Genomic DNA, 11,700 nt, shown 5'->3' with positions numbered 1-11,700 from the left:
GATTCTATATCTAAAGATTACTACTTAATTAAAATGTAATTAAGCTGCATATGCGATTCTATATCTAAAGATTACTACTTAATTAAAATGTAATTAAGCTGCATATGCGATTCTATATCTAAAGATTACTACTTAATTAAAATGTATGGCAGAATTCTATATATTCTTACAATGTGTCTCAACAAATATTTAGAAATTCAAGTAAAATTGCTGAGAAATAATCTGAAATCTTTTTGTAAAATACCTTTTAAAATTTAGAGGGTTATAAAAAAACAAAGGATTTCGTATTTTTTGACATTTTTTGTTTACCAGCTATTTTCGTTGTTAACATTTTTGTGTAAGTGACCAATTGCGGATATAGATTTAAACACAAAGTTTTAAAACATTTTCCCCACAAATATTCTAGTTTCTGGTTTTTAAACGCTTTTTCCACAAATATTCTAATTTCAGGTTTTTAAACATTTTTTCCACAAATATTCTAATTTCTGGTTTTTAAACATTTTTTCCACAAATATTCTAATTTCTGGTTTTTAAACATTTTCCCACACATAATTGATCTTATTTTAGATTTTTAAACGTTTTCCTCACAAATATTCTAATTTAAGGTTTTTAAACATTTTTCCCAAAAAATATTCTAATTTCAGGTTTTAAACATTTTTCCCAATAATATTCTAATTTCTGTTTTTAAACATTTTCTCCGCAAATATTCTAATTTCAGGTTTTTAAACATTTTCCCCACAAATATTCTAATTTCTGGTTTTTAAACATTTTCCCCACAAATATTCTAATTTCTGGTTTTTGAACCGATTCAATTGATAAATTGATTAAAAGTGAACAATAGTATATCAACTAAAGTATTCAAATGGTATACTGTACACATTTGGAATATAATGATCATGAAAGATCTTGTAAAAAACATATTTAATGAAGGCATGAAATATCATGTATAGTGAGATCCTAAGAACTATTTATAACATTGTTATTTTGGTTCGCAGTGTTTTTGGACAGAAATTTTCTCTTTATCAAGAAGGTTTAAGTCTTTTTAGATTTAATTTTGTTCCGAGCTTTAGCGAGGGATAAAATATAATCTAGAGATTCGAGATATTAAGAAAATTAAGTCCAAAAACTTCATAACACGTGACGTGGCATGCCAAAATAATAGTTTTATTGGTAATTTGGGTGGGGCAAAACTTTGTTTCCAGGCAAAGCCTGGTTCCCCAATTAGTTTACATAAAATACAAGTTGTGTGCAGGCGTGTTTTGTGTATGAGATATGTTTTATAATTTGTATATTGTAAAGTGAAATTGTGAGAACATATGGAATATTACTGAAACTTATTTACCACACTCTTGATTTTGGCCCAATTCATTAAAATAAGGGAAAAATGATTAATATGGTCTATCTTATATTTTAATCAATATTGCATAAAATAAAATACTTTTCAAATAAAATGAAAGACAACATTTCAGAAAGCATATAAGGCATAGATTTTTTTATTTACAAATAAATGTAGTCCTTTAAGCAATAAATCCCAATAGTTTACTGACACTTAAAATTCAAACTAGAGGAGATACGAGGTCCCAAAGTCGTACCAACATAAATTTTACACGGATGTTGTTCCATGCTACGCTAAACTCTTCACGGAAGATCTTGTCAACTTGTCAAGGACCATTAAAAACTTTATTGTGTTTACATTGTGTTACGGTCTTGAAGAAGTCTGATTCTAGGAGTATAGAAATAACATCAGATTATCAATAGAGTTACATCTATCTGATTGTGATGTGTGTATACTCTGTATATTAAATCGTATAAAATTAATGGTACTTTGTCTTTCTGTTCCGATTAAAGCATGACTGACCATTATTTTAGGTATGTGGATGAACTTTTCAAGGGTTGGACACAATTTTAAAAGGTGTGTACAAACATTTAAAAGGGATGGACAAACATTTAAAAATTGTGGACTAACGTTTAAAAGGGATGACAAGAATTTAAAAAGGGATGGACAAACATTTAAAAGGGGTGGACAAACATTTAAAAGGGATGGACAAACATTTAAAAATTGTGGACTAACGTTTAAAAGGGATGACAAACATTTAAAAATTGTGGACCAACGTTTAAAAGGGATGACAAACATTTAAAAGGGATGAACAAACATTTAAAAGGGATGGACAAACATTTAAAAGGGATGAACAAACATTTAAAAGGGTTGGACAAACATTTAAAAGGGATGAACAGACATTTAAAAAGGATGGACAAACATTTAAAAGGTGTGGACAAACATTAAAAGGGATGGACAAACATTTTAAAGAGATGGACAAACATTTGAAAGGCGTGAAAAACATTAAAAGTGCTGGACAGACATGAAAAATAAATAGACAAACATTAGATTTTTAAAAAAGTAATGGAACATCAAAAGAGCACGTACGAACTTAAATAACCTGCATCATCAGTGAATACAAATTACCAAAATCACATGTAAGCAACCGTAAAATCAAAATATTTGAATAAAAATTTGAAATTAATATATCAATATTTAAATGGATTAATTGTAATATTCACTTCGCTTGCTCTGGTTTTGAGTATGAAGCGCGCCAAGTCTAAGTATAAACTACGCGCATCGGCGTACACCAACGTAGTTTACGCGCGTTCAACACATATAAACCTTGTATACAGAGTTATCTTACATAACTTCTTTTCTTTTCTTTTCTAGAGTCTCTTTATTCTTATTCCTGGACTTTTTTATTCTTATTCGTGGAGTCTCTTTTCTTCTTACTCCTGAAGTCTCTTTTGTTCTTATTCGTGGAGTTTCTTCTATTCTTATATCTGAAGTCTCTTATATTCTTATTCTTTGGAGTCTGTTCTATTCTTATTCCCTGAAGTCTCTTCTATTCTTATTACAGGAGTCTCTATAATTCTTATTCCTGGAGGCTATTCTATTCTTATTCCCTGAAGTCTCTTCAATTCTTATTCATGGAGTCTCTTCAATTCTTATTCCCTGAAGTCTCTTCAATTCTTATATCCTGAAGTCTCTTCAATTCTTATTCCTGGAGTCTCTTCTACTTTTATTCTTATTTCACTTCTCCCATGTGCAAATATTTTTAGCAAGAGCAATAGAAATATGATTAGTCATTATAAATTTAAATTTTTTTATTTTTAGTTTTTAATGATTTTAAGAACTTTAACAATTTACAGTTGTTACGTTGTTGGTTATAGAATAGTATTCTTATTGTTATTATTATTATCATTTCATTAACAATACAGTTTACAGGAACGGAATTAATTCTTTTATTGGAAATCATCAACTTTCTGAGTTTTGATGGGCAAAACAGTTCATTCACACTTTTTGCCTGTTATCTTTAAAAAGAATAAGGTTATAAATAATTTTTTTCAGGTAAAAAAAATACATTTTTTACTTAACTTAGTTGTTTATTTGCTCGGAAAGAAATAAACTTATCAGTAATTACTCTTTTCAATACTCTAATTTGGTAATCCCTTGATTTTTGTAACCTAATGGTGTAAATCTTTAAGATTCATGTGATGAAATGTTCAACATCAGGTGAAAAAGAAATGTTTCTCATATCCACATCTTTGCAACCAGATGGGGTAAACCTTTAATATGAAAAAATTTTACTTTTGATCAAGTATATAAAAGTTGATAGTTTGAAAAATCAAAAGTTCGGTTGTAAACATATGGGATCCCGGTTTTATGCAATGGATATAGGATTAGAATATTAGGAGTATGAGGAGAGTAATTAGTTCATCTGAACACTTTTTTGTTTTTTGTTTTGTTTAAAGTTTTCTGGTTTGTACCGGAGTAAGATAACTTTCCTCCGGATGAATCCGGATTTTTATTTCCGGAATATTAGATCCAGGTTCAGAGTTTCCGGTCGGCTTGAAGGCTTTCTGAAGGTTGGACCCAAACTCATTTCTGGAAATACAAATTTATCTCCTTTTTTAGAATTCATGAATTATTCATTAAGTTACATTTAAATAGTATTTGGTTTTCTTGTCTTGGCTTTGGCAACCTAGTTTTCACTGAATAAAATTGAAATACAACCAATTCTAAATTTTTAGTTTTTAAGAGACGCTTGAAAAACATTTCAATCTTTCATAATAAGCAAAAATACTAGGGTTCAATCTTTTATTATATTATATGTTAGGATATTCTAGGTTATTCTAGGATATTCTAAGGTATTCTAAAATATGTTAGGATATTCTAGAATATTCTAAGATATTCTAGGATATTCGTGAATATTCTAGGATATCCTAGAATATTCTAGGATATTCTAGGATATGTTAGGATATTCTAGAATATCAAACCTATTTTTTCCAAGTCTGAAATAAAAATTAACCACAGCGATCTTGAAAAAAAATTATTTCTACCTTTTTGCTAATTTTCTCGTCGGTTTAATTTCTTCTATCAATCTTTTAGACGTTATTGGCGCAGAACTGAAAGAAAGAAGAGTTTCATTAAATTTAAATAAATTCTAAATTTTTCCTTTTATTAACAACCAATGCATTCCAATAGTGAGCAATTTTAAACATTTTATTTGACACTGAAAGAACTGTAAAATTAATTAAGTCTGATCCACAGCGGTACTTTTAGATTTCCTTGTTTTTGTTTTTGAAAACAAATTATTTTCAGTTGTGGTTTCTCTATAGAAAAATTGTCACAATTTAACACAATTTTTAAAATAAAACACGACGTCATCTTCCATCTTCCAATATTGATGAGATCAAGGTTTGAAGGGTACCGTTGTTAATCAGACATGCCCCTCGATAAAAAAGCGGGTTTTAATGGAAATTTCAACGAGAGTCACTTTGATAAAAAAGAATATTATTTACAATTTACAACACAGATATTATTCTTTAATCTACGCCGCTGTCTTATTGTGCTTAATCAAATGTCTTCTTGTTTTGGGAACTAACAACGATCATGTTGTACAGATCTTTGCATTTTTCAAACTATTAATTCTGTTGGATCAAATAGTCAAAGTTTTAAGTATAAAAGGTTTACACCGTTTGGTTGCAAATATTACGAGATTAAAACACTTTTTTAGTAAGGAATCAATTTTTTTTTATTTCAAAGATGTCCAAAAATGTTGCAATTGGTTTAAGTTACTCTTTTGAAATTACGTCAAGCTCTTTTTACTCTAATTTTCTGTTTTGTGAAAAGTCTTTTTAAAAATTTCCTAAACCTTGGTTTGAAAAAAGATGACACTTCAGATTCCTGAAAAAAAGTGAAATTGACCATCAATATCAAATTGTTTGTTCAAATTGATAAAATTTTCAAACAATTATCAAATTTTTCAATTCGTTGAGTTTTTCAATTTTATTGAAATGATTAAGTTGTTCGGTTGATTGCATTTTTTAAATTAATTGAATTTTTCAAATTGATTGAATTTTTCAAACTGATTGAATTTTTCAATTTGATTGAATTTTTCAAATTGATTGAATTTTTCAAATTGATTGAATTTTTCAAATTGATTGAATTTTTCAAATTGATTGAATTTTTCAAATTGATTGAATTTTTCAAACTGATCGAATTTTTCATTTTGATTGAATTTTTCAAATTGATTGAATTTTTCAAATTGATTGAATTTTTCAAATTGATTGAATTTTTCAAATTGATGAAGTTTATAAAAGAATTGAATCTTTGCCACAAACTCTGCTTTTCTAAACCCTATATCTTTGGATTCCAATGCCGTAGACCTTAGATATTTCAAACTATGAATTCTGNTTGGCTAATTCACATTGAGAACTAAATCTGATCATTTTATGTTTTTCCTTGACCAAATATTGGTTAATTCACATTGAGAACTAAATCTGATCATTTTATGTTTTTCCTTGACCAAATATTGGTTAATTCACATTGAGAACATAAATCTAATGTGCACATTTAAGAAAAATAAATGCAAAAATTACTTTGGTTTGTAGGTTAGTGCAGAAAAATTCAAAAAGAAATAAAAAAAAGATGAAAAAAGACTAAACCTGAATTTAGGGAGCAGCTCAAGACCAGGGTTAACAGATTCAACAAACTTTAAAACTAAAATTCAAATTTTAAAAAGAATTTCAAATATTTTAGTGTAAAACTCGCAGAATCTTTCTGTTATTTGAAAAATTATGATTTTTTGTGTGAAATTGTATGATGGCTTCTGAAATAAAGTTTTAAATGTATATTAAAAGAGGTTTCATCATTTTTCTCTTCACCCCCCCCCCACAAATTTTTTTATTTTTTTCCACCATAACCACCATGTATATCACTATATGTTTCGTATTCGTATACATTTTGTTCTAAAATTATAACTTCGCGGACACAACCAACCAACCAACCAACCAACCAACCAACCAACCCCTTTACCTAAATGAAGAACATTTTCTAATTCCTCCGAAGTTTGGTTTGTTAAAACTTCAGGGTTCACACAAGCACTTAAATAAATGAATAAATTAATTTAACTTTGCGATTGAAAATAAACCGCCAACATGTTTTATTTTTTTTATCACAAAAGAATCTAACACTTCTAATTGAAAAACTTTTAAACCAATAGTTATAACCAGTGTGAGATCAATAGCTTGGAATAAGGATAGGTCCATTGATTTAACCCCTTCAGTTCTAATACAGACCCAGAGCTAAGCTCAGATTGGATAGTTCTATTGATGCAACCCCTTCAGTCCTCATACGGACCCAGAGCTAAGCTCAGATTGCAAGTAGTCCGGCCTATAAGCATAACAGCCTATTAGCTCTTTTGTATATAGCTATAAGTCAAAAAAAAAGTGGGGCGAATGGTAATTCGCCTCATGTATGCGTCTGTTCGTTAAAAATGCCATCCAGAAATCATACTAGGCTTAAACCGAAACAGGGAGTTAGTAGTCTCGAGGAATCGAAAGGAAGAGGATTAACCCGTGATATAAGGCGGACAAAAGGCGGAGGGTTTGTCAGAGAGCTTTGGCTTTCTTCGATTCATCAGTATCAACCATTATTTGTTCTTTTTTATACTGTAAACATTTTTTAATTTTTAAACTTATTCACATCAGTTTTAGGCCTTATATATTTCCTTTAAATGGTAACACTGTGACACACTTAGAATTGTAAGAAAAATATCATGGGGGGGCGTACTCTTACCCCCCCCCCCCCCGTCCTTTGATTGAATAAAAAATTAAGGTTAAAAGGGATAAGTGTCGTATTAGCTAACTAAACTGCAATATCCAAATTAAATCCAAGAAATTTTACAAATCTGCAAAAATTAAAACCCAAACCGTATACAAGTTTGTTTTTTACTTTCAGTATGATAATAAAATAATAATTATTATAATTAATAATAATTATATTAAAATTATAAAAATGATAACAATTATTGATGATGATAATTATAATAATGATATTAATACTACCTATAAACAAACTGTCCTTGAACAACAATACTGTTCCCCCCTGAGATGGGGAGGGAGGGAGTTTCTCTTGAAAAATCTGGTTTTTGTACCCGCTCCCAGCTTAGCAAATTTATACAACAAGACACGTCGTGCTGAAATGATGAAAATCATTTTTAAGTTTGTTTTAATCTTAAAAGGAAATTATCATCTTAAGGAATTGAGCCTTTGCCATAAACTCAAATTTTCGAGTCTCTTTTTTCTTTGCAACCTGATGCAAAAGCTTTAGAGAAGGATTGTTTTGTTTTGAAAAATCCAAAACGATCGTTTTATAAAGTGAAGTTATTGAAAATTTCAAAACGGTCGGTTTAAAAAAATGTCGTTTTAGAAAAATAATCGTTTTCAGTTTGAAACGGGAAGCAATGTTTTTTTTTTGTCGTTTTCCGTTATAAAACAAAAAATAACATTTTTCTGTTATCCGTTTCAACAGAAAAGGATTCTTTTCCGTTTTTCGATAAAAAAAAACAAAAAAGGATATTTCTAGTATTTAAAACGGAAAACGATGATGATGAACTTTTTACTTTTTAAACAATCTCATCCCTGGATTTAGATTGATAAACATAATAAACAAAAACACAGCAGTTTAAAAGTTTTAATTGGAAACATGCCAATGTCCCATTTAGACGATTTTCAATGACTTTGAAAATGTACCGTTAACATATTAAGTTGATCATTGTTTTTATCCTTGTTTGTAAAACACCACAGATTATTTGGAATTCAGAGGTTTCACATAATTCAAAATTTTATTCTTATATATTTTATTCGTGAAATTATGCTAACTTAAGACTCTTAACGAAAGAAATAAAAAAGCATGTAACTTTAATGACGGCCAGAAATTCTCTAATTCTGAATTCTGATGTTCTGTAGATAAAACTCGGTCTTCAACATTTTAATTCATATTCTCCCCCCCCTGACAATTTCATGATTTCAGTCTTTCCAAAAAATATACATTTCAAATGAATTGAATTTCTTGCAACCAGATGTTGTTGACCATATTTCAAACTATGAAAAATTTTAGCTCAAAGAATCTAAGTTTGAAATATCAAAGGTATGCACTTATAATGCATCAGGTTGCAAACATACTGGAATAAGCAAATTTGAGTTTGTGGCAAAAACTCAAATACTTTTGAACCTTTAAATAAAGCAAAATCTAATATGATATTCCGCCATGGTGTCATATAACAACATGTATGTATTATCAATGTTCTCATATTTGCACGCATATACAGTTCTAGATATTTGAGCTTATAAGCTGGTAATGCAACTTGAGAGGTAGATTTAGAATGGTAAGAAATGGTGACAAATCATAGCAAATAAATCCTTCAGAGGTCACAAAAATGAATGTCCTCTGGAATAGGTGATCATAGTTTGTTTTTTGTTCAAGTTTTTTGTTTTGAGACGTATAACGGTTTTTAAGGCTTTCGTTTTTAAACGAAAAAGGATTTTTTCGTTTTTCAATTTTTTAATATTCGTTGTGAAAAAAGTTCTATTTCAAAACGACCGTTTCGTTTTGAAATAAATTGTGGAACTAACTTCTACTTTTTTATTCTACAGAGGTTTGGTCCAACGCCATTACAGAGTTTAAAAGATTCCCAAAATAGACACACAAAACGAAAACGATCTTTTTGAAAAAAAATCCTAAGCACATTACACATTTCATATGGCATACTTAAATAGAAGAAAAATATATAATTAACTGTTTCTTTTAAATGCTATAGCTGAATGCTTTCAAGCTAATTGACAAACGATTAATCTAAAAGTGGATTCCGGTTACCAAAATACCAAAATACCAAAATATATATTAACAATATTTATTGCGCAAAGTAAAGTAAATGATACCACAATTTGATAGAAAAATTTAAATCCTTTTATTTTTTAAACTTGTCACAAGTCTATACTTCGGGCATATACCTTAGTTTTTACAGTAATACAACAGAAAGGCTGAGGAGTGGATTGGTGAACGGAACCAGCTTTTATAGACTCTTCCACAACTTCCTGAAAACATCATTATATTTAAACGATAGGGAATATTTTTTACCTTTAAGATAACGTTCTGAAAATCTCTTATTTAAAATTCTTTGCATTGAGTTGAGATTCTATACAAATAATTCTAATTCTAAAAGGCATAGAATCCCTTTAAGAAGCCCCCCCCCCTCCAAAAAAAGATGATCAATATATCAGACAATTTATATCTGTTTATTCAAAACTAAGCTAATATAGAAAAAACTTTAATTTAATTACTATTAATTTCTTACTTGATATTTTTGCGGGTCTGATGATTTTAACTTATCCAAGGACTCCCAAATATTCTAAACAAAATTTAACAATGGTTTTATTTTCACAAAATTAGAAACAGCTTTAAAAATTGACATAGTTTGTTCATATACAGGGTGTCCCACATCATATTAGATGGTGTATAGCTCAAAATTGTGATTTTAGTGACTAATAAGAAAATTGAAAAACAATGAATCATTTTTAAAAAATATACAAGGTTTTTATAAAAGTTTTCTTGCAGAAAATACTTGGTTTTTCGAGTATTATGTGCGTATTTTGGCGTTAAAGCTTGGACGCTCTGTATCAGACGGATCCATAAACATGTAAAATAGGAAGACGACATTTAAGCAATCTTATGTATGTGAACTTGATGTTTTTTTAAAAAAAATTGTTACATCAATGCTTGAAAAAATAAATGTATTCAGAGAAATGGGTACGTGTAGGGCTGGGTAGTGGGTATGACTATGTTGAGAGTTTTTAAAGCCGTTTGTTAATGATTAATGAAACACGTATAAAATAAAACTTTTCTAGTCGACGTTCGTTATTTAGCTAGCACTGAATTTCCAAGTTTCTGTTCCATTTCATGTTTATTGGACTGTTTAAAATTATAATTTGAACAGTCCGCCGTCCTTTGGGTCTCAATTGTAGATTCACTTTAAAGCAATACATATTTTAAGTTTTGCTTATCCCAAAAAATGAGACAATATTACAGATTTTCTCAAAGATTATTTACTACGCATGATATCCATTTTGTCCCTAAATAAACCCCAACAGAATTTAATAATCTTATGTTTCTCCCTTCTAAAGCATATTATATGGGCCTTGGTTTGTGAATTGCGACACATGGGCCGGGTATAATAGTAAAATAGGCTAAATACATAGATCAGGATGGAGATAGTGGGAGTACTAGGTTCTCCGACAATGTTGAAGGGACAGGGTGTCACACGAAAAATGAGAGTTGTTTGGCGGTTTGGAGGTTTGGTTTTGCTTTTTGAATTAGGCTTTCTTTGTTCACCTTTAGGCACAAAAAAGGGCAGACTCCATTTTGGAAATGCGACCAGAGGTATTTTGTGATTATAAATTTATAGAATTCTACTGCTAAAATCATGTCTTCGAATTGTTATACATGCCCCAATTTTTTTCAAATATCAAAGAAAACTTTTAAGTTGTCTATATCAACTGGTATTTCGTGGGACACTCAGTATATTAAAAAGACAGTGAGAAAACTGCAGCAAAAAAACTATTTATAAACTAAATATTTCCAAGTGAACTTTAAATAACATTGATATCAAAGAAAATGTTATGCAAATCAAAGATGAATTAAAAATCATCACTTGCATTTAATTATGCAGTTTTGGTATAAAGAATGAATTTAAAGAAGAAGTGGTCTCAATATTATAAGTAATATTTCTAAAATGATAAGCAATCACTTAAATTAACAGAATATTATACCTGAGCAGCACTCATCAAGGTTTTCATATCTAGACAATTTAGAATAATTGTTTAAACCTTGTTAGCAGGTCGTATTATAAAGGCGAAACTGGAAAATATACTGAGTCGAATTTCGAATATTTTGGAGATACAAAAATTCAGGGGCGTATACAGGATTTTTTTCCGGGGGTAGGGCTTATAAGTCATAAACCGCTGGGGTCTAAAACCCCCTGAAAACAAAAGATTTTATTGATCCATGTGAGCCCATGAGCCCATTGTAGACGCCTCTGGAAAAATTTCCAATTTGCTTCAGTTTTTGGTCTAAAAAAATCCAGTTTTTTTTCAATCTCTTTGAGAGTATGTGATTAAGTTAGGCAGGTCTCCTCTGAATTTTATAAAACTTCGTAAGTTGGATTTTTTTTTCATGTAAATTTATATCTTGATTCTTGAATTAAATACGAAGAGAATGTATTAGTATACAAATATCCTTCCTAATTGTTCCATGATAAAAGCTCCCTGTGGACCCTGTACGTTAAATGTGTATGGTTGTATTACAAATTAACAGTT

The 11,700-nt window shown here is 29.5% G+C and overlaps 1 protein-coding gene and 1 long non-coding RNA gene across 2 annotated transcripts; both read right to left on the bottom strand.

Annotated features, from left to right (window-relative positions):
- Nucleotides 1–3,199: 3,199 nt before the first annotated feature.
- Nucleotides 3,200–5,235, bottom strand: LOC111708842 (uncharacterized). The gene is made up of 3 exons (XR_002766739.1): nt 5,199–5,235; nt 4,384–4,449; nt 3,200–3,928 (listed from the first exon to the last, which is right to left on the bottom strand). It is a non-coding gene; the product is annotated as an uncharacterized LOC111708842 (long non-coding RNA).
- Nucleotides 5,236–5,921: 686 nt separating this feature from the next.
- Nucleotides 5,922–11,330, bottom strand: LOC111708840 (PIH1 domain-containing protein 2). The gene is made up of 6 exons (XM_023482342.1): nt 11,155–11,330; nt 9,684–9,737; nt 9,340–9,423; nt 7,393–7,523; nt 6,362–6,429; nt 5,922–6,046 (listed from the first exon to the last, which is right to left on the bottom strand). Exons 1-6 carry the CDS (start codon nt 11,179–11,181, stop codon nt 5,922–5,924), a joined length of 489 nt encoding a protein of 162 aa, XP_023338110.1. The 5' UTR covers nt 11,182–11,330.
- Nucleotides 11,331–11,700: the final 370 nt, after the last annotated feature.

This window comes from Eurytemora carolleeae, unplaced genomic scaffold (genome assembly GCF_000591075.1).
Source record: "Eurytemora carolleeae unplaced genomic scaffold, Eaff_2.0 scaffold910, whole genome shotgun sequence".
Taxonomy (NCBI): Eukaryota; Metazoa; Arthropoda; class Copepoda; order Calanoida; family Temoridae; genus Eurytemora; species Eurytemora carolleeae.
The sequence above is the reverse complement of the archived record's forward strand: the minus strand, read 5'-3'. Positions and strand labels throughout refer to the sequence as shown.

Excerpts from the sequence above, each read along its gene's own strand:
- LOC111708840 (XM_023482342.1), bottom strand. The coding sequence starts at position 11,181 with ATGAAAACCTTGATGAGTGCTGCTCAG. Across the intron at positions 9,424-9,683 it reads CAGACCCGCAAAAATATCAA|GAAGTTGTGGAAGAGTCTAT; the intron begins GTAAGAAATTAA and ends TGATGTTTTCAG. Across the intron at positions 7,524-9,339 it reads GTATTACTGTAAAAACTAAG|CACGACGTGTCTTGTTGTAT; the intron begins GTATATGCCCGA and ends TCATCATTTCAG.